General features: G+C 47.8%; 1 protein-coding gene across 2 annotated transcripts in view; it reads left to right on the forward strand.

The window, feature by feature from the left end:
• Gpat4 (glycerol-3-phosphate acyltransferase 4) overlaps nt 1-21,442 on the forward strand; it is a 39,497-nt gene extending 18,055 nt beyond the window's left edge. Inside the window, 12 exon segments of one of the 2 annotated variants that reach the window (NM_001047849.1) lie at nt 4,257-5,242; nt 11,398-11,467; nt 13,045-13,345; nt 14,146-14,220; nt 14,959-15,048; nt 15,189-15,282; nt 15,775-15,890; nt 16,213-16,268; nt 16,636-16,721; nt 19,536-19,664; nt 19,753-19,832; nt 20,492-21,442. In NM_001047849.1, coding sequence (NP_001041314.1) covers nt 5,078-5,242; nt 11,398-11,467; nt 13,045-13,345; nt 14,146-14,220; nt 14,959-15,048; nt 15,189-15,282; nt 15,775-15,890; nt 16,213-16,268; nt 16,636-16,721; nt 19,536-19,664; nt 19,753-19,832; nt 20,492-20,600 — 1,371 coding nt within the window. In that variant the 5' untranslated portion in view covers nt 4,257-5,077 and the 3' untranslated portion in view covers nt 20,601-21,442. 2 annotated transcript variants of the gene reach the window in all.
• Nucleotides 21,443-22,243: the final 801 nt, after the last annotated feature.

The following is a 22,243-nucleotide window of genomic DNA, read 5'->3' on the forward strand; positions in this document are numbered from 1 at the left end:
ATCTTTTTTCACTTTTAATTCAGTGCTTGCTGCTTACGAGAATGCTTTATTTATTTATTTATTTATTGCTTGTGGATTTTGTGCCCTATGAAATCCTTTTACCTTTAAGACTACTTAAAATTTGGTGTTGACACTCAGAATAATCTTGAGTTTCCTTTTGGTCCTGCTCTGCTTTTATCAGTGTTGCTGTGGCAAATGGCACTTGTAGGTGAGAAGAGGATGTATTTGATTAAACTTCTAGGTACAGTTCGATCATGGAACCGGAACAGGTAGACTGCCTGCTGACCACTCGTTTATGTTAACACGCTTTCTTATATACCCAGGGGTGTTTGATCAGGGAATGGTGCCACCCATAGTGGACTGACCCTCGTGTGTCAAGTTACAACAGTCCTCAGCAGCATGCCCTCAAGTTGGTCCAGTCTGAGTGATGCTTTCTTTCACAGATGTCTGTGCTAAGGCTGTGTAAAGTTGACACATACAGCTGACTTGGACAGTTCTTTGCCAGTGGGGAGGTGGGGGATTAGATGGTACGAACTGTTAATTAACATTTAATGTGTGACAAGCATTGCACTTTATATGCTTAAAAAATCATCTATCTCTGTGTGGCCCAAACAATTTAAATTTTAATTTGTGAGTATGTATGTTTACATACGCACACATGCAGGCATATATATGAACATGTAAAGATCAGAGGACAGCTTTTGGAGTCAGTTTTCTCCTTCCATCCCATACTTGAGTCATCGAGTTTGTACAGCCCACACTTCTACTAAGCCACACCACCAGCCTTAACCATTTATTTATTATTTTAGAGTAACCATATGATAACTCTATCTGTTATCCTTATACTCTAATAGTGATGGGTCACCTGATGAAGATGTCACTTCTCAGAGTGCGTTCTGTGTTTAGGTGTGGTGATAGCTCCTGCCTGGTGTGAATGGAGCTGAACTGGCATAGAGTTTTAAATGATCTGAATAATTCACTTCCCACACTTTTCTGACTCCTTTTTCTGCTTAGTCATCATGAACGTTTGAAATGACTTTGTGCTTGCTTGTCACTTAACTCTTGTCTGTAGGCTGTTTACTATTAACATAGTATCAGCACATACTCTCTATCTAATGTGTATCTATTGAATTAATCACTCCAAGAATTGAGGACATTTGGAGCCCCAAGAGGCCCAGATTTGCCACTCAGGATTAAAAAGTTCAGCTGGGGGGTTGGGGATTTAGCTCAGTGGTAGAGCGCTTGCCTAGCAAGCGCAAGGCCCTGGGTTTGGTCCCCAGCTCCGAAAAAAAAAAAAAAAGTTCAGCTGGATCAGTAATCTGCTATCTCTGACTAGAGTGAAACTCCCTTCCTTCCTGACAGATTCAGAACCGGTTGGTTCTTGTGTTTTTCTCTGAAACAGTTGAGTAGGGGCTTTGGGGAGGGGGCAGGAGTCTGGCTGCAGAAGCTAAGAGAGTGAGTGAATACTAACTAACGGCTTTCTCACTGCACACCCTTAAGAACTGTGTTTCGTGTTACTTGGGACAAAGTAGTAGCTACTCCTAGATGAACGACTTTCTATTTCAGGTTACTTCTGCCTGTAATATGTCTACTGGTCCTTCAGACTGTGAGGGAAGTTACTTTATAACTGCAGCTCGTGTATTGTTTCCTTGACTTCTAAGAATTTACATGAATGTTGGTGTTGGCCAGAGAACTTGTCAGACTAGTTGAGGGTTCTCTGGTTGTAAAGCCACACCAAGCTCCAAAGCCTTATAAAACAAACCACAGCCAGTTCTGTGTGATTGGTCAACTCCTGTCTAAGTGAGGAAATGAGTGTGTTGCTACATGTGTTTATTTTAATGTTTTAGGGACATGAACCCAGAATAACCTTGGGAATTCTCAGTTGATTGTGGTACAAAGAAAAATGTTCAAAACTTTGACGTGTGGGGTCAAATCTGGTATGTGCCAGTCGTGCTGGGCCCGTGGAGCTGGAGGTAGCCTTGGCCAGTGGACAGAGGGCTCTCGCTGCATCTTCTCATGGGATTGCTGGCCAAGGAAAAAGGGGGGTGGGGGTGGGGGCAGGATAGAGGGTGGAGGGGAAGTGTGGCTTCTCGTATTAGGCTAGGCCCTGACAGGTGTAAGGAACACAGTGACGCAAATTCCTCAGTCACTTTGGGAATGTAGTTAGAAATCTGGCATGTATAATGAGTTTAGCCAGTTTATAAAAATGAAAAAACAAAACACACATGTACTTGGATTCTGAGAACAGCAAATTCTAATTCCAAATCTGCCCTGTGGTTTTCTTTCTTTATAGGAAGTCCTCTGGCACCTGGCATGAGTGAGGAACTGACTGGTTATTTGAGGAGAGTCTGGATGAAGGAAGCCGTAAATGTTGTTATAGAGCACGAGATGGGACTGATGGGCCCTTATCTGCGTCTGTGCTGTGCTAATGAGCTGTGTGACCCTGGGAGGCTTGCTTTACCATCTCATTGGGAAGCAGAGTTGTTAGGAGGGTAAATGAGAATAAAGGAGGGGAATAAACGTTCTCCCTTCCTGCCCTTTGTTTGTCAGCATTCAGCAAATGTTGGCAATAATTTGAAAGTGAAGAAGTGGTGGAACAGCTGTGTGTGACTGGTGACACTGAAGTGTTGTGTCTGTGTTGGCGTCTGACTGAGCTGGCTGGGGGTGAGTAGGAGGAGATGCAGGGGAGCTGGGCCTGTCCGCCCCATTGCGTTACCCATTGGATGCTGACAGGAAGGAGATCACCAGATGAAACGACACGTTCATTACATTTAGTGTGTGTGTGTGTGTGTGTGTGTGTGTGTGTGTGTGTGTGTGCGTGCGTGTGCGCGCGCGTGCGCATGCATGTGCCATAGGACATGTTTGGAAGTCAGAGGACAGCATATGGGAATTAGTTCTTTCCATGTACCATGTGGGTCCTGGAGAACAAATCCAAGGTCTTAGCCTGATGGTAAGTGCCTTTAACCACTAAGCTACTTTGTCAGCCCTGAGATAACACACATCGGTTCATAAAAGCTTGACCAGAATTGGTGGTGAAGTCAGTACCTCTTTGGTTTCTTGAACTGTGTATTGGGGCAGAGCTAGAATGTGACTCCTGGAGAACGAGAGCCCTCCCAGTGACTGGGGTGTAGCTCTGTTAGAGAGTAGAGAGTACTTGCCCAGCATAGTCAAGCAAGGCCCTGGGTTCTATACCCAGCACCACATGGTAAACATTTTTTTTTAAAGATTTATTTATTTATTTATTACTTATAAGTACACTGTAGCTATCTTCAGACACACCAGAAGAGGGCATCAGATCTCAATACAGATGGTTGTGAGCCACCACGTGGTTGCTGGGACTTGAACTCAGGACCTCTGGAAGAGCAGTTAGTGCTCTTACTACTGAGCCATCTCTCCAGCCCCATGGTAAATACTTTTGTTAGAAAGATTTGATAGGATGCTCCCAAGTTCAGGGCCTGCACTGGTAACTGATAATTTGGAATGAGCATTATATACTGGATTGTGTTCATGAAATAGAATTTTTGTGACCAGTCAGAGTAGTGAAGTGCACTAAGAGGGCTTAGTTTCTATGGAAGAAATGTGATAAATATCTTGTAAACGTTTAAATGGATATTTCCTTTTCCTCTACAGTTCTATTTCTCGGAATTTTGCTTGTGCCAAGTCATGCATGGTAGTAGTGTAGTGTCTCACTTTAGGAGACAGGTTACCTTAATCCTGATATATTCCTACAGTTGCAGACTGTGTACCTGCAAAGAGTTGGGGGAGCTCTGTTTTTACCAATAGAACCCCCCTTCAAGTTAGTTAAAACAAAATAAGAAGCAAATGAAGAAGAGTGTGCCTTGTTAACAGTGCCTTAACTTTGGTTGCCTGGTCCTGAGAGGGACAGAACCAGTGATTTTCCTGTGGAAGTAAGAATTATACTGGGAAGAGTACAAAGTTAGTTCTGCAGTCGCATCTGTTATGAAGAACTCTGGGTAACTATGGGACAAGTCGGGGTATTGACATTTCATATTGTACCCTTACCTTTCAAAATGTCTTTCATCAGAAAGTTGGCATGGGTGGCCAGTTGCTCTCGTTGCAGTTGAAAATACTGGAAATCTCCATTTCTCTCCCATTACTGTAGCCTGTTCCCTTTTGACCTTGATGATGGAGAAGCAGGCAGTGTGTTCACCCTACCAGAGCTGTCCCTTGCCATACATATGGGAAGCATATTACTTGCTTTGTGTGACTGATGGTGTTTCTGTTTCCACCCCCAGCTCTGGCAGCATGTAAACAACCTTTTGCCAAGAACCCAGGTCACCGCTAAGAAGGGTGCCTTAAGGGAGAAGAATATCAGAGGACACCAATGCCAGGAGTGTCTGGAACAGTGCTCGGTACAGGCAGCATGAGACGTTCTGTGCCAGCCTCTGTGTGCTACTGGCAAAGGCTGGGGCTCTCCGGGTAGGAGGGTCCTGGGTCAGCCAGCGTCAAGAGCCCCCCGAGGGAGCATGGGACCAGCTATGAACTCTTTGCAGTAAGCTCAGTTTTAGCTTATGAAGGAATTTTAAGTAAACGTTACTTAATCTCTACAGACGGACATTCGGAAGCCTTGGTGAGAAGTGCCAGCAGCTGCCCTTGTCTACTGGAGTTTCAGGATTCTTCTGGCGCCAAGGCGAACTCTTCTTGGTACTTGTGACAATACAGATCTTTAGGACAAATTCACCTGCTGTGAATGCTTTGGGCAGGAGGAAAAGTAAAACCTTGGCAGCAGCCACGTAGCTGACCAGAAAGCTCTCCCGTGCTACTCGCTTGCCCGGACACCCAGTCAGGACTCGGGCGCTGCTCCCGCCGCACTCATCACAGATTGTTTCCTGTGCCCGGGGGACCTGGCGTTTCTGGGGTGCTCCTGCGACCCTTTTCTTCTTCTCTGCGCCAGAGTTCTGTACTCAGGCAGTTGGATGACGTGAACTTTGAGATGGAGTTTGTCACCTGTGAGGGGCTGGCTGCCTTTCCAAGGCCTGTTCTGTCTGAAGGGACCATCTGAAGGACGTGTTTGTGTGTGGAAAAGAGGGCACCAGCCTGACCCGCATCCTCCACCATGTTCCTGTTGCTGCCTTTTGATAGCTTGATTGTCAACCTCCTGGGCATCTCCCTGACCGTCCTCTTCACCCTCCTACTTGTTTTCATCATTGTCCCTGCCGTCTTTGGAGTGTCCTTTGGTATCCGAAAGCTGTACATGAAAACACTGTTAAAGATCTTCGCGGTAAGTTGTGCTGCCATGATGTTTCCTCACAGGGAGAGGAGGGCATTCACAGAAAGAATGGTTTTTACCTTCTGTGTTACCAAGTGGGGCTCAGACATCGAACACTGGCGTATGCAGAACAGGCAGTCGGGCATAAGGCTTTTCTTCTCTCACTGCAATCTGAGAGAGATCCTTGCATTCTGAATGCACATCAAAAAGAGTATTTGGATTATTTTCAGAAAAATAGAGGCTTTGTCAGAATTAACATACTTCTGGACAGAACCGGTTGTGTTAAATGGAAGCAGTCTCCTAGAAGTTGATGTGGGCTACAAGACTGTAATATCTAGACAACATCGCCAGCTACTTTAGTTGCAGGATCTTTTAAATGGTCACCATATCCCCAGGAATTCTTTCCTGCAGCTGAGACTGTGTCCTCTGAGTAATGCACTGTGACAATATAACACACTTACTATGTGGTATCTCACAGACTGGTTTGGTTTGGTTTAATGGTTCTGGGGTTCAAACCAAGGGTCATTGGCATGTTTTGCAAGCACTCGCAGTCTACATAGTTTTCCATTTTCTTTTAGTTCCTTTGAATTCTGTGGTGTTCTCTGCCCTTACAAGAATAAGGTGGGGCTGGGGAGATGGTGCAGGGGTTAAGAGCATGTACTGCTTCTTACAGAGGACCCACATGTGAATCCCAGCACCCACATCCAGTGACTCATAGTGGTTACCAGTAACTCCAGCTCCAGAGGAATCCAGCACATCTGGCCTCTGTGGGACCTGCACTCGTGTGCAAACTGTACACACATACACAGTTAAAAATGACTTTAAAAAAATTGAAATTGAGGCAAAATAAGCAGAACTTAAACCCAGCCTGTCTAAATGCAGCTGGATGGCGTTTGGTATGCTTGTGACGCACAGCCACTGCCTCTCCTAGTGCCACTGTTACCACTCTAAGGAAGTGCCTAACGTCCTACTGTTGGGAGGATATCTAGTTCAAAGCCAGTCTGATCTAGTATTTTCTGTATGTGACATCTTTGACATGCTGTTGTCAGAGCCCATCTGCATGGCAGCAGTTATCCGTCCCTGTGTGCTGTTGTGTGGGCTGTTCTGAGATTTGCTTCTGCACTCATCCACTGTCGAGCGATTCCACCTCTGGGCTGCTCTGAGTGGTGCTGCTGTGAACTCATGTTGGGAGTTTATCAAGGATAGGAGCTGACGTCTGACTCCAGGATGCTTATGGTTTTGGCTGTGAGTCCTCAGGTGTGTGGGGCCTGAGGTTGGTGTCACGCGTCTTCCTCAGGTGTGTGTGTGTGGCCTGAGGTTGGTGTCACGCGTCTTCCTCAGGTGTGTGGGGCCTGAGGTTGGTGTCACGCGTCTTCCTCAGGTGTGTGTGTGTGGCCTGAGGTTGGTGTCACGCGTCTTCCTCAGGTGTGTGTGGCCTGAGGTTGGTGTCACGCGTCTTCCTCAGGTGTGTGTGGCCTGAGGTTGGTGTCACGCGTCTTCCTCAGGTGTGTGTGGCCTGAGGTTGGTGTCACGCGTCTTCCTCAGGTGTGTGGGGCCTGAGGTTGGTGTCACGCGTCTTCCTCAGGTGTGTGTGTGTGGCCTGAGGTTGGTGTCACGCGTCTTCCTCAGGTGTGTGTGGCCTGAGGTTGGTGTCACGCGTCTTCCTCAGGTGTGTGGGGCCTGAGGTTGGTGTCACGCGTCTTCCTCAGGTGTGTGTGTGTGGCCTGAGGTTGGTGTCACGCGTCTTCCTCAGGTGTGTGTGGCCTGAGGTTGGTGTCACGCGTCTTCCTCAGGTGTGTGTGGCCTGAGGTTGGTGTCACGCGTCTTCCTCAGGTGTGTGTGGCCTGAGGTTGGTGTCACGCGTCTTCCTCAGGTGTGTGGGGCCTGAGGTTGGTGTCACGCGTCTTCCTCCTTATTCCACCTTATTTATTGAGGCAGAGGCGCTCGGTTAAATCCAGAGCTTGATAGTCATCTAATGTAGTCTTTTTCCAGCCAGTATGTTGTGGAGATCTGTCTCTGACATCTGAGGCTGAAGTCACAGATGGGCCACCGTGTCCACCTGGCATCCCTGTGGGTTCTGGGGATCCGAATTCTGATCCTAGTGCATGCATGTCAGGTACTTTAAGCACTGGGTCATCTCTCCTGTCCCTCGAAATTGCCATTTTATAAACAGAAGTCAGAATTTCAGATCTAGGGCTCTTTTTAAGTGCGTAATTCATCTTGGATAACATTAGGTGAGGCAAAAAGCCTAGAAGACTTGTGTGTCCTTTCCTGGGTATGGACGGCCAGCAGATGGCTCAGTGGGTAAAGGCTCTTGCTGATGAGTTCTCTTCCCTCAGCCATTGGTGAATGAGGAGAGAATGCCTCCCTGAAAGTCGTCGTCCTCTGACCTCTACTCGTGTACTGTGACTTATATATAGGTACTGTGTTAAACAGAGGAACAGAGGTGACTGAATACATACATACATAAATACATACATGCATACATACATGCATACATACATACATACGGAAGAGAGAGGGAGGGAGGGAGGATTAAACTGGGTTACCAGGCTGTGGCTCAGTGGCTTAGTTAGGGTTGCCATTGCTGTGACAAACATCATGACTAAAACAATGTGGGGAAGATAGAGTTATTGCACTGACAGTTACATATAACAAACGATCGGTCATCAGAAGCAGTACGGGCAGGCAGATATGCAGACCATGGAGGAGTGCTGCTTATGCCCCCTGTCTTGCTCAGGCCATTTCTTATAAAAGCCTGGGCTGCTATCCTAGGGGTGACCCCCCCCCCCCACAGTAGATTGAACCCTCTCATGCCAGTCACTAATTAAGAAAATGCCTTACAGGCTTGCCTACAACCCTATCTTACAGAGACATTTTCTCAGTTGAAACTGTTTTCTCAGATGACTCTAGCTTCTGTCAAGTTGACATCAAACTAGCCGGCACATCTGGCTAATCCAATAATGGCTGTCTCCCAATGGCAAGTCCAAGAGTCTGATAGCTCAGTCCAATTGGCTGAATATCTCAGCTGGTCTTCAGTGTACGTTAGAATCCTGAAGACGTATGTTATGATGCCAGTGAGGGAATTCCTCAGCAGCAGGGAGATGAACTTGCCAGGGACAGAGCAAGCAGGCAGAAAGCAAGTGCTGTCTTCTTCAAGTCCTTTTATGTAGGCTGCCCCAAGAAGGTGTCACCCAGATTTTGGGTGGTTCTTCCAACTTCAAATGATCCAGATTTAGGCTGAGACTTTTCCACCTCAGTTGAACTCCAATCAAGAAGTGTCTCCTCACAGACGTGCTCAGATGCTCAGATTTTAGTTGATTTCAGATATTTTGAAGCTGATAGCCAAGTGAACAAACGCCTTGGTGGGTAGAGTGTTGGATGTTGAATCCCTATGCATCCCAAACTTGCACTGCTACTGAGAGAGCAAACAAACTTTTGTTGTTAAAAGACACACTCAGGGGCTGGAGAGATGGCTCAGTGCTTGATTGATTGCTGCTTTCTCAGCAGACCTGAGCTTGGTTCCCACACCCATGTTGGGCAGCTTGTAGTTGCCTCAACTCCAGGTCCAGGGAAGTCTGATGCCCTCCTTTGGCCTCTGCAGCACTGTGCTCACTAGGCTGGCTTTGAATTCACAGACCTACCTCTTCCTGCCTCTGCTGGATCAAGAGTGCGTGTCACCATGCCCAGCTTAATGGTGGTGTTTTTAAGTTTGGGGGTGATTTTATATAGAAATAGATAATCAGACAGATAAGCCATAATGTCAAAAAGTTATAATCATACATGTCTTATAGCTTACATTTTTATTTTTTGCATATTGCTCTTCTGTCTTTGACAGTCGACATTCATAATTATAGTTATGTTAATAGTGTGAATGGACATACATTTTATGTCTACATGTCATATCATTCATTAGCCATTTTCAGTTTTCATTTTCATGAAGATCATTAAAACTATCTGATAGTTCAAGTACACTGACTGTGCTTTTGGTGTTAGTAAGCAGCGAGCCAGGTATTTCCTAGTCTTCATCCTGTCAGGAGAAAATACGTAGGTGCTTGCCACAGGTAGGTCCATGCCTGTCTATGACTTCCAAAGTCATTTTCTGTTTTGGGAGGTTTTTGCTTCAGGTGTTCTCTATACAGTGGCAGTAACGTTTCTGGAGTGCAATTTCTAGGAATTGACTTTCAGTTGGATTGAAGATAATTTGAAGAAAGGGAAAGAAAAAGCCCTGGACATAAGCAAAACGGTGAATTAAACTGAGTGTTGCTGCCCACATGAAAGGAGTCAGCAAGGCCAGGTTAGGAGGATGAAGTCTTGCAGTCTGCTCAGTGTTAGCTGCACAGTCGAAGTCTTCGGAAAGTCACAGAAAACTGTGGTGTGAGCACAGAGGCTGAAGGCAGGGTTGCAGAGGTCGTGGGGTGGGGCAGTGTAGGGAATGGTTCTGAGCACTTGGGAGTTCTCAACCAGCCCCGAAACCTAACCTTGATCAGTAAACTTCCTGGTGCTGTTTGTTGTCTGGGGAGGGAGTTACAATTCCTACCTCACAGGAAAGTAACAAAAAGGTCAGGATGAAGATGAGGAGGATTTCTGCCAGGAGAGGTGACAAGAAGAATGTGAAGGTTTGTTTAAAAATATTTTATTTATTCTTTGACTTCATACCTCGATACAGCATCTTGATTGTATCCACCCCAAACTTCCCATCCGCATGGGAACCCCCACAGCATGTTCTCCTTCCGCTGCCTTCTTTCTCATTCTTTTTTATATCCCACTGAGTTAATTAATCCAGTCTGCATGCACATGGATTTGGGGCCATCCACTTAAGCAAGGCCCACCTCCCAGCAACCACACCCCAAGAAAATTAGTGCCCTCTTCTCCAGCCACCATCAGTTTGCTCCGCAGCTAGGGGTGGAGCGAGCCTTTCTCCGTCTGCGCTGAAAAGATGGCTGTTGATCTTGTGACCACAGCCGCAGTGAAGGCATGAGTGCAGCAACAGCCGTGCCACCCCAGCAGACAGGGCTGCACAGCTCTGGCCTTCCTCTCCACCTTGTGCAGTGCTCCCCTGAGGACATGGATAGACACCCCACATAGGGCTGACAACCTGACAGTCGCTTAGTCTCAGCACATTGACCCGCCGTGGATCTCCTTAGCCGAAGGGAAGGGCCACAGCTATAAAGGCAACAAGTATTCAGCATTCTAGAGCTAAGAGAGCTCAGTGGAGAGTTACCCTTGCAGTGAACGCAGGAACCCTCAGCCCTCCCACTGGTTTCCTGGGCTGGAGCTGTTGATTTCATTGTCTGACCGATGAAAGCAGAGAACAACAGGACTGAGAGACAGAAAGCAGGCCAGGGTTTGTTGAAGAGCAGGGTAACAGCCGTTACTCTACAGGAGAGGTCCCCAAGTAACTTGTCATCTAGATCGGATGTTTTTGATATCTTGGGAAGGGGTCAGTTCGTTCCCACCAGTATATAAATTAAGCTTCAAGTTGGAATGAATTCTTTTGAGTGTATTTGGGGGTATTCTGTCTGGTGGAGGGATCCGGTAAAGAGTGCAGACTCAGAGAAAGTCTGCCAGAGTCACAGGGAGGAAGAGCTCTGAAGTAAAAGAACAGCCTGGGGTGAGTCAGGCTTTAGATTTGATCTCGGACGCGTTGTCCCTTGGCTTGTCACCAGTTGCATCTACTTCTGTGTTCTCAGAGTTTGCTGGTTTCATGAGGACGTGCACAGATACTTTTATTCATTGGATCCCCAGAATCAACATGGAAGGGAGAGAACCAACCGTCCCCATGAGTTGTCCTCTGAGCTCTACATAGCCCCTCCACCCCCACCAACCTCCCTGCAAACAAATAAATGATGGTGGCGGGCATCCTTGTAGGGTGAGGAGGACTTGAGGAGACAGGTTTAACTACCAGTTCTCAGTGCTGGAGGCAGATCTGGGCAATGGGAAGAGCATCTTGTCTTGGTGTCTTGACTTGAGCTCTTCACTGAGGGGAACTTGGTATGTGTCCTGGTTATAAGTTGGAGCTTCGCAGGGGGATTCTTTGGAACGTGTGCTGCTTGGCTGCTACCTGGCGTCAAGAGCTAGGATTGAATCATTCACTGACTAAAGAAGTAGGGTGGGCTACTGATGAAGACTCACTCTTGCTGTCACTTTACCATTTTCCTCCTCAGTGGGCTACCTTGAGAATGGAGAGAGGAGCCAAGGAGAAGAACCACCAGCTTTACAAGCCCTACACCAACGGTAGGACTGGGTCCCTCAGTCTAACAGAGCCTCTGAAATAATATCCCTAAATGCCGTTGTTCGTGGCATCTCCGCACAGTCTCTTTCCTCTAACGGAGTGCCTGAAGGCACTGTGTAGAAGTTTGATCTTCAGCAGGGCTGGGCAGACGACATCGTGAATACAGTGCTTGCTGTGCATTGCACGGGTTGAATCCCCAGACCCCTGAAAACCTGGTGCAGTGACGTACCCTGTACAGTCCCAGTGCTAATGGGTGGAGACAGGCAACCACTCCCAGAGCCTGCGGGCTAGCCAGGCTAGCGGTCACCTGGCTACAGGTTCAGTGTGACCCTAGGAAAGGTGTGTATGGTGGAGAGTGATAGGGAAGGCACCTCTCATTGACTTCTGGCCTGTATAATACTCATCACTCGCACGCACGCACGCACGCACGCACACACACACACACACACACACACACACACACACACTCAGTGTTGTCGTGTGTCGTGTTCCCCCCCTCCCCCCCGTCACTCTTGGTTTCTCCCTCTCACAAACATAAGAGAAGAAAACCTGGGCAGAAGTAGAATCCCCTTGGTGAGGCCCCTGGCTACACTGCAGTCTGGCAGATGGCACCACTTGGCAAAGAGTGTATAAAAGGCAGGAGGGGGAGGGAAGAGCTGGTTCCGTGGCAAGGAGTGCCCAGGAGAGTAGGAAAGTATCTGACTTGCTTTTTACAAACAACCTGATTTAAAGAGCTGGGCACAGTGGCACATGCCGTGATCCCAGGAGTTGGGAGAGAGTGGTGGAGGATAGGGAATTCAAAGGCATCCTTAGCTGCATACCAGCTACTGCTACTGAGAGCTCGTCTCAACAAACAGAAGTCCACCAAAATCCCAGCCTGGTGTCGTGGGAGTGAGTGACCCCTGCAGAGGCGCCCAGTCAGAGTAAGGACGGTGCTTCTCTACTTGGGACACGGGTCTCATGACCTAATCCCATGAGCTAGTCTCTTACACTCTTGTCAAGAGTCGTTTTCTTGAAGACAGGGTCTGTGTAGCCCTGGCTGGCCTCAGACTCAGAGATTTGATTGCCTGCGGTGTCTGAGTATTGGGATCCAGGCATTTGCTACACATCTGTTGGTTTTTATTCCTTGATAGTTTCATACAAAAATATGGTGGATTTTTTAGTCCTTTCTTCCCAACTTCCCTGTCTTCTCTTCCTTTCTTCTGCTGAAATCCTTCTTTCCAGTGAATCTCCTTCCTACTTCCATGCTTTCCTGTATGTAGGTGCCCCTCTTAGTTTAAATAGTGCTGCTAGCATGAGGCTACAGGGAAGATTCTGTACTGGAGCATGGCAGACCCCACCACTCAGCACTGTTGAATTGCCCCTCCCCCTTTCTGCTCATGAACTCTGGGGAGTATAGTAAGCCACATCCCAACCATGGCTCCTGTATCCTTTGTACTGTGAAACACAGAGCACAGTCTTCATATTCATGTTCCCTGTAGCCTGCCACTTGACTGCAGATATTGTTTGGGGGGGGGGGGTGTTTGCTTGTTTGTTTTGGAGGTTTTCGTTGTTGTTCATTTGTTTTGTTTGTTCTCAGGAATCATTGCAAAAGATCCCACTTCTCTGGAAGAAGAAATCAAAGAAATTCGTCGAAGTGGTAGTAACAAGGCTCTGGATAAGACACCAGAGTTTGAGCTCTCTGACATCTTCTACTTTTGCCGGAAAGGAATGGAGACTATTATGGATGACGAAGTGACAAAGAGATTCTCGGCAGAGGAGTTGGAGTCCTGGAATTTGCTGAGCAGAACCAATTACAACTTCCAGTATATAAGCCTGCGGCTGACCATCCTCTGGGGGTTAGGAGTGCTGATCCGGTACTGTTTCCTTCTGCCACTCAGGTGAGGTGGGCCTTGGAGGCCCATGCGAACTGCCCTACCTGTTATGTGCATGGCTTATCCACTCAACCGCCGTGTATTCCATTTATAAATAAGGGTAGTGTGGTTTTCCCCATGGCGCGTCCATTTTACCCTAGGAAGGGTACCCTGGGGACTCTCCCTTCAAGCCCCTTACATTCTTTACTTGTCAGACAGAAATAGCTTTCTTTTCTTCTCTTCTTTTACTTTATTTTTGAGACAAGGTCTCACTGTGTAGCTCAGGCTGTCCTGGAACTCACAGAACTGTGCCTGCCTCTGCCTCCCGAGTCCTGGGATTAAAAGGTGTGTGCAGGCACCACCACCAGCTAGTGGTAGGATTTCTTAGAGACCATTTGCTGGTTGGGGCACTGAACTGGACAGAGAATACTGTCTACTTCCTGGCCCCTCCTTCCTGGGCATAGCCTTTCCTGAAACTTGCCTCTCTGGCATAGAAGCAGCATTGATCTCTGCTTCTCTGCTCCCTACTCAGTTTGTCTTGCCATATGCTGGCACCTTCCACCTCCACCTCCTTTCACAGAGAGGTTTTACTTTTGCCAGTGTGTTCAGCCAGAGTGAGACCAGACACATGTTGGATGTGGCACCTGCCTAATTCTGAAGAGACAGTGTCAGTCAGCCCCTCACTGTTCCCTGTCTGCTTAAAATGCAATCCTCTCACAGCCCGGGGAAGCTCTTGTCAGGTTCACTCACGTGTGCTCTTCATGAGTCCTGCCTTCATCTTCACCGTGCACTGATAACTGTTGGGTTTGCTATGTTCTCTCTTGCAGGATTGCTCTGGCATTCACAGGGATTAGCCTCTTGGTAGCGGGCACTACCGTGGTTGGATACCTGCCAAGTGGGAGGTGAGTAGAGTGGGTGGGTGCATGCGTCATGGAGGCAGCTGCCATTCTGCGTCCAACTCAGCCCCAAGTGCAGTGGGGTCTGCAGTGGTGGCTTTTTTGTTCTCTAGTTGGTGAGAGAGCAGCTGTGCGTGCTTACTTATTGGGACTCAGCCCTCACAGCCTTCCCAGTTTAGTACTTTCTTTCCTCTACTTACCGTAAAAGACTCCAGGCTTAGGTATTAACATTCTTAGAGCATGTTTGTTTTGCTGGGAATCAAAACCAGGCCTCTATGCTGGGCAGGTTCCCCGGCCTTTAAGATGTTAAGTGCATAGTTCTGCCAGCTCCGTAAGTGGACAGATGGCCTAGAGTATCAGTGGGTTTTCTTTCTCCCACCTCCCTTAAAGAAACTTTACTCCCTTAGGGAAGTTGTGGGGCCTGTACCTCTGTTTTGCTGGGGCTGGTAAAGAGATTGGACCTGCTGTGGGGTGGTGGGTGAGGGACAGGAATCTGAGAAACCCTGGCCTGCCTATGCTGGGAATTCTAGGCCTTTAATTTTCAACCATCAACTGGTGAGTGTCCTCAAGTCTCATCCTGCTTCTTTGCCTGTGCGTAGCTATAAAGATCTAAATAACACATTTGCAAGTTTTGCTGTGCATGCTAATATTTCTACAATACTCTGCACTGTTCAATAATTGGAGTCAGCGACTTGTTCTGTTAAATAGACATGAACTCACTCTTCAGCTGTTACATTGTTTCAGATTTAAGGAGTTTTTAAGTAAACATGTTCACTTAATGTGCTACCGTATCTGCGTGCGAGCCCTCACGGCCATCATTACATACCACAACAGGTAAGGGAGCTTTATATTAACATGGAGGGAGACTTCGTTGACATTTGGCTAAAGCTGGGGGTACTTGTGAGGTGAGAAGTATATTCCAAATAAATGGATTCATGTTGGTCTTTATTGCTTCTCATATACTTTATACTCAGGAAAAACAGACCAAGAAATGGTGGCATCTGTGTTGCTAACCATACGTCGCCCATTGATGTGATCATCTTGGCCAGCGACGGCTACTACGCCATGGTATGCTGCTTCTTTCTGTGGTTCTCTGATCAGGACTCGGCAGTCTAGGCCTTCATAGGACGCTTCCTTGATTAAGGGCTCAGACCTGTGAACACGCTTTTGTGTGCAGGTTCCCACTCAGGGTCACCCCAGGACTGCCACCTGAAGCTGCTCCGAGTGGCTGAACATATGGCTGAGTGTGGGTTGTGGCTTATTAGACTGACAGACACGGAAAGGGAGAGAGAGTCTTGAGAGCACTGAGGCGTGAGGTGCATTTCATACAGTTCCTCAGCTTTTTCTGTTTAACTGGAGTAGCCTCTGGTGTTGCTGCTCAAGGGGGGAACTCAGAACCAGGAGTCTGAATAGTGGTTTCTTGATAGTGAGAAAGTTAAAATTATAAAACATTAACAGAGACTGGGGTATGTGTTTTGTGGGATCAGGGTCCTCCTCAGAGTGGGGACATTTGTGTGAGTGTGGCTTCACTACTGATTTTTCCTCTCTGTCCGAGATTAGGTGGGACAGGTGCACGGGGGCCTTATGGGTGTGATTCAGAGAGCAATGGTGAAAGCCTGCCCCCATGTCTGGTTTGAGCGTTCTGAAGTGAAAGATCGCCACCTGGTGGCTAAGAGGTAAATGGGCAAAATGCTATTCAGTTGGTCTTAGGAAGTAAGCAGAAAATATTTTGGGAGTTGTTATTCCTTTATACTGAGCCTGTACAGTTCTCATAGTAAATGATTTACCAAGTCTGTTAGGTTTTCATTAAATCCTTCCTAATAAACAAATTAGGAACTGATTTTGTCAGGGAGTTTCTTACTTGTTTTGGGTGGTGCCCAGTGGGGTATTATATATACTAGGCAATGGTCCACCACTGACTGCAAGCCAAAAAGACTTTTATTGCCATTTGCAACCGATGAGGTCATTAACTCTTCCTTTTAATTCTTTATCCTAAAGATTGACTGAGCATGTACAAGATAAAAGCAAGTTGCCCATCCTCATCTTCCCAGAAGGTACAAAGTGACTGGGGGATGGGAAGTGGGGTGCCTGGGAGATGAAGCCCCAGAGCCCTGGACGGCACTAGGTCCATGTGGGAGGGAGTTAGAGCATGGCTGAGTTGAGAAGCTTGCTTAACTTCACCCAGGCCGAGTCCTTCCTGTGACCACTGCAGTGACACCAGCAGGTTCCCAGCTCTCCCTTAGTCTGCTTGGCATCCCCACTCCTAGGCTGGGACAGGGGCCTGAGGCAGGAGCTCCCTTAAGTATGTGCTCACGATTTGGGGTGATGATAGGTTTATGCAGTTTGAGGATTATTTTTAGTGCTACAGAAACATTGGGTAAAAGTCCAGAAAGGAAGTGTTTTCTCTTGCCTATGTTTCAGGAACCTGCATCAATAACACATCCGTGATGATGTTCAAAAAGGGAAGCTTTGAGATTGGAGCCACTGTTTATCCTGTTGCTATCAAGGTACCAGACCTCCGAGGCCAGCTGGAATGCCCAAGCGGGACTGCAGGCCACGTGGAGGGGCAGCGGAAGGGCAGGATGGTGGTATCCACAGGGATGTGGGGTGAGCAGAAGACCAGCAGCCAGGCTCAGCACACAGGCTTCTAAGCTCTGTGGCTGTCCCCACTGTGTGATGCCGAAGAATAGTTTTTAGCAAGGTCTTCTGTGAAAGCACAGTGGAGACTACATCTCACCACTGCTAGGAGGTTCTCTGCAGGAGCAGAACTGATAGAATGAATATGTGTGAGGTTTACGAGAGTAGCTCGCAGGCTGTGGTCCAGCAGACACTCAGAGATCCAGGAATCGTCAGTCCACAAGGCTGATGCCTCAGCTGCTCTTCAGCATACGCAGAATCATGGAGAAGTAGGCTCTAATGTCAGTGAAGGAATAGATTTGCCAGTGAGGATGACAGAAAGCATTCGAAAAGAGTAGGTTTCCTTCTTCCAAGTCCTTTACAGAGTCCATCAGCTGAAGTATAGCTCAGCTTAAAGACAGATCTGCCCACTTCAGATGGTTCAGTCATGGGGAAAAAAATCCTCACAGCTTGGTTTTAGGTAACTGCGGGTGTGGTCAAGTTGGTAACCAGGAACAGCTGTCACTCCACCAATGCCATCCTGCAGTCCAGCACGGTGCAAGAGATGGGGCAGGAGCCAGGGACTTCACTAACTGTGTTGAGTGGCCCGCCAGCCCTCCCTTCATCACTGTGCTTCTATAACATCACAGGGCGTGGGTAAAAGATCTGCTAGGGCTCAGTCAGATTCTTGTCATTTTATCATGGCCCTGGGCCACATGGGGTCACACTGGAGGTCCTCTGCTATGTAGCCTGCTCTCATCCATTGTAAAACATGGAATCTTGAGAGCTACTATTCCTCTGCAGAATAAAATGGATGTAAATTTCATTCTGTTCAGATATGACACTTCTGATCTACAGATAGTCTCTGGTTCTGTGAAGGCATGTGAACTTCAGTACCCTATCAGTGACAATCTCATTTCTACCCAAATTAAGTCACTATCTGATGATTTTGAGAAAGCCGTTATTTTGAACTTCGTTTTGGTCTTCTTTGCTGTGGTACCTGCCTGGCATGAAAAGAGAATCAGCCCTCAATAGAGGGGTTGATTTCTTATTCTTAACACAACTTCTACTCATGTATTTATAGCAAGAGTCAGTTTTGTGGTTTTGAAACAGGGTCTCCCTGTGTTTCTCAGGCTCATAATCATCCTTTTATGTGTTTCCAAGCAGCTAGGCTTACAGCTGTATTCCACTATGTTTGGCTAGCTGTTCTACCTTTGTAATCATATATCATAGGTTAGCTTTAAATATTTTATTCTCCCTTGTTTTTACTGGCATTAAAAAATTATTATTGCTGTCTCTTATTAATTTTTTAATTTTATGAGCACTGAGGTTTTGCTTGTATGTATTTTTGTGTGAGGGTTTGATGCCCTGGAACTGGAGTTATAGACAGTTGTGAGCTGCCCTGTGGGTGCTAGGAATTGAACCTGTGTCCTCTGGTAAAGCAGCCAGTGCTCCTAACGTTGTGCCTGGTGCCCAAGGAAGCCAGAAGGAAGTATCAGAACCCCTGGAACCAGTTCCAGATGGCTGTGAGCAGACCTGTAGGTGTTGGGAATTGAACCCGGGTCTTCTGGAAGAACAGCCAGTGCTTGTAACTGCTGAGCCATCCTCCAGCTCCTCTTAGTAGGATTTAAGGTGCATTCATTAAGATATTAAGTTTCTTGGTTTCTATTGTCTCCATTTCTAGGTTTTTATTCTGAAATCATAAACTTAGACCGGAAAAGCCTAAAAGATTGGACATTTGAAACACCCATCTGCTAGCACACGAATCTCCATGACAGCACTCCACAGGGAAAGCAATGGTGTGCCTTGGTCCTGTGGATAGCTTTGAAATTCTCCCCCTTTGCTCTATGGCTCTGCAGTCAGTGCCCTTCCTTACCTCTCTCTTCAGACACAGGGTAGCAACCAACCACCGTGCTTATGCTCAGACGGCCTTCTCAAGGACCCAGCTCTTTCTGCCACTTCTCATATCCCATCCCCTCACCAGGCTTTCCTACCCTGAGATTACTGCAGTTTAATAATTGGAGAGCTGCAATCACGTTTCTCACAAAACATGTTTGAAACAGCCTCTTCCCTTCATGGAAGTTGTTGGCAAACAAGTATCTAATGTGCTTGTCTTCATTGAGACCTCAGGAGACTAAAGGGCATGGACCCATTTGCTAGTATGTATTGGTGATTTAATTAGCAGAGTTTTCTGCCCAGACTCACTTTGTTGGAAGTGTAAATATGTTAACTATATTTGTAATACTTAAAATTTAATAGTATGTTGTAAGTTTTCTAAGTGTTTCTTGATCTGAAGCATCACATTTTCTTTTGAATGTCCTCTGACGAAGTTGGTGATTAGTTGATGTATGTTTGTTTGGACATACAACATGTGTATAAGTAGGTGAGTTGAAACAGGGTTCATGGTGCAAGCACATGGTGGATAGGACATTGTTGAGATTCTGTTTTTAGGGTGTCTGAGTCCTGTGTGAGTGCAAGGCTGTCCAGGGCAGGAGATATTTGGGTGTGGTGGTCAAGAAAGACTTCCCTCATGGCCAAGTTAGTCTTGAAGCAGCCAGGAGTAGGGCTGGCAGCCAGAACCCTATGGCTCTGAGCCATGTCAGCAGTGTTTATGCATCTGAGCTGGAGCACTGCTCCTGTGGGCCGGTCACCAAGCATTGGCCAGAGGTGGCCTCCCTTATATCCGGCCTCCTCTCCTCTTGCAGTATGACCCTCAGTTTGGTGATGCCTTCTGGAATAGCAGCAAGTATGGCATGGTGACGTACTTGCTCAGAATGATGACCAGTTGGGCCATTGTCTGCAGTGTTTGGTACCTGCCTCCTATGACCAGAGAGGTAGGTGTCTCCAGTCCTCCAATGCAAGCCTTAGTGTGTCTTGTGACCAGGAGTCTGTTAGAGTGGTGTCACTCGTTCTCTGTTACAGAAAGAGGAAGATGCTGTGCAGTTTGCTAACAGAGTGAAGTCCGCCATTGCCCGGCAAGGAGGACTGGTGGACCTGCTGTGGTAAGTGGAGCCGATTCTAGAGTACATGCACCTCTGGGGCTTCCTCCCTTGGCACAGAAAATGGAACCTGTTGGCTTTAAGGAAGGAACGGCCAGACTGCGTTTCCCTAGTTGTGGCCTGTAAGTGCTGTGCTGTCCTCAGGAGCGTGGAGTTGTGGGCCTTTGCCTAGTCTGTTGGGGCTTCCAGACAGTTTATACTCTAGGTAGGGACAACCTGCCTGTCTGGGAACTTCAGAGTGAAGACTGTAGACTGACCTCTGGTGTCTGTATACCATCCTTTGGAAGGTAGACATTTCTTCCACTGTTATCTCGCCTGTCTCCTAGCACAGGAGGCAACAGCCGTTTCCTGTAGTTTATAGGTCTCTCGCCACCACTTATCTGTGCCACTGTAGTCTGAAAGCAGCCAAAGAGAATCGAGGCGTGAGCAAGCAGCCTTGGCTGTGTCCAGTGGAACTTCTTTCCGAGAGCAGGGGTCAGGCAGCATGTTGAGCTCTGGCTCCGTGGTCTCTGCTCCCCATCACCTGCAGGATTCACACTCAGGGGACAGGACCCTGCCTGTCCCGCCAGGTTCCCTGGAAGTTGAGCCACACGGTACCTCTGCCGGATGGCAGAGCTGACCATCGAGCTTCCCTGCTGCTACACCAGCCTTTGTCTTTTCAGGGACGGTGGATTGAAGAGGGAGAAGGTGAAGGACACGTTCAAGGAGGAGCAGCAGAAGCTGTATAGCAAGATGATTGTGGGTAACCATGAGGACCGGAGCCGGTCCTGAACCTCCATCTTGCGCTGGCCGAAGCTGCCACCTCTAAATCCTGAAGTGAGCCAGCTGCAGTTGTGGCTGCCCCAGCCTCTGCCATCATCCCCGCCACCCACTGCTGCATCCTAACAGACTCTGGCCCTCAGGCTGTCCTGGACTCCAGGACTGGAGTCTTGAGAGCTCCATGGGCTGCCTGCTGTCCTCTAACCAGAGTGCTGCTGGCTGGGGCTCCTTGGGACAAAATGCCTCTTGTTCCTCTATAGTGAGCCTCTAAGAGGAGTGCCATTAAAGCAGTTCTAGCTGGTGAGAAGGTGGGCCCTGTTCTTGCCTCGAGAGGATGTCGGGTGTTACCGCGTAGGGACAGCCACCCTCTGGGGAAAGTTGGGAAAAACACAGCCGCAGTGGGTGCCTCTCAGCCTCCAACTAAGAGCTTTGACACAGGACAAAAGAACTGTCTACAGGAGCGTTCATTTCATTCGGCAAGCGGAGTCCCAAGTTCCTGTGTTCCTGCTTATGAAGATCATCAGAGTATGAGATAGGAAAAAGCCAGTGGGCCCTGGGCTAGCCCCAGGAGTCTTTGATTCAGACTCCAGGCTGAGCCTGAATCCCCCACATGACTTGTCTGTTTAATATGTCTGTTTCCCTGTCTGTTACATGGAATTGCAGGGAGAGAAATGGTGGTGATGCCTACCTCACAGGGTTGTTGTGGGGACTCCAGTGCTAGTGTGTGTGAAGGGAATGTGTGCTGCTCTCCCAGGGACAGCGTCAGAGAGTGTGGCAGGACAAGGTCAGAGCTACAACTGCTGCCCAGGATTTTAAACTTGTTTGTGAGTAAATAAAACTGGATGGTAAATGAATTTAGGGGCTTTGCCTTCATTCCCAAGAAATGTGTTTCTTGCCAGTTAACTGTGGTACTTGAAGATGACTCCGGCCGGCGGCAGGGTCTACTGAACTCTGGAGTGAGGATCGCATTGCTCGGGGAGGCAGCTCTCACTGGGTGTTTTACATCTCTGTATTATCTCTAGCATAAACAGTTTTCTCCCCGGATGAGAGCCATGGGAAACAGGCTGCATTGATGAGATTGGGGGAAGGGACCCTGCCAGTAGCATTCTGGGTTTGAGCACGATGGGAAAGAAACAGCAAATATGGGGATGAGGATGGCACAGAAGTGCTGGGAAGAACCCATGAGTCGGAAGGGGTGGGTGTACTGTGTGCACCATGGCTGCAGGGGAAAGGAAGGCCTGCGAGGCACTCTGCAGATGCAGTCAGCGGTCTGTCGTTCCTTCTGAGGCCCACCAACTTTGAATTCCTCTAAAGGAAGATTACCCTCCTTCCCATGTGCCATTGTTCCGTAATGGAACTTTTCAAAGATAGAGATATCCCACCTCCAAGTCTGAGATTTGAGGACACATTAGGCGAGTGAACCGATGCCACTCTGATGTTTGAGGACCCTGTGGTGGCGCCCCTAACTTCCTGCCAGCTCCTCAGCCTCCCCTTTCCTCCTGCCTGCTCCGTTCCCAGTGGAAAACACTTCAAATAAAAACACCCATGACTCTTAAGAACAGCCGCCTGGGAACTATTTTACAAAAGCTCAAAAATAAAGGGCAGGTTACCGCTTGTACAGAATGTCCGCAGTGTCTCAGTGCTGTCCCCTGAGA

The sequence above is a fragment of the Rattus norvegicus genome, chromosome 16, assembly GCF_036323735.1.
Source record: "Rattus norvegicus strain BN/NHsdMcwi chromosome 16, GRCr8, whole genome shotgun sequence".
In the NCBI taxonomy this organism is placed as follows: Eukaryota; Metazoa; Chordata; class Mammalia; order Rodentia; family Muridae; genus Rattus; species Rattus norvegicus.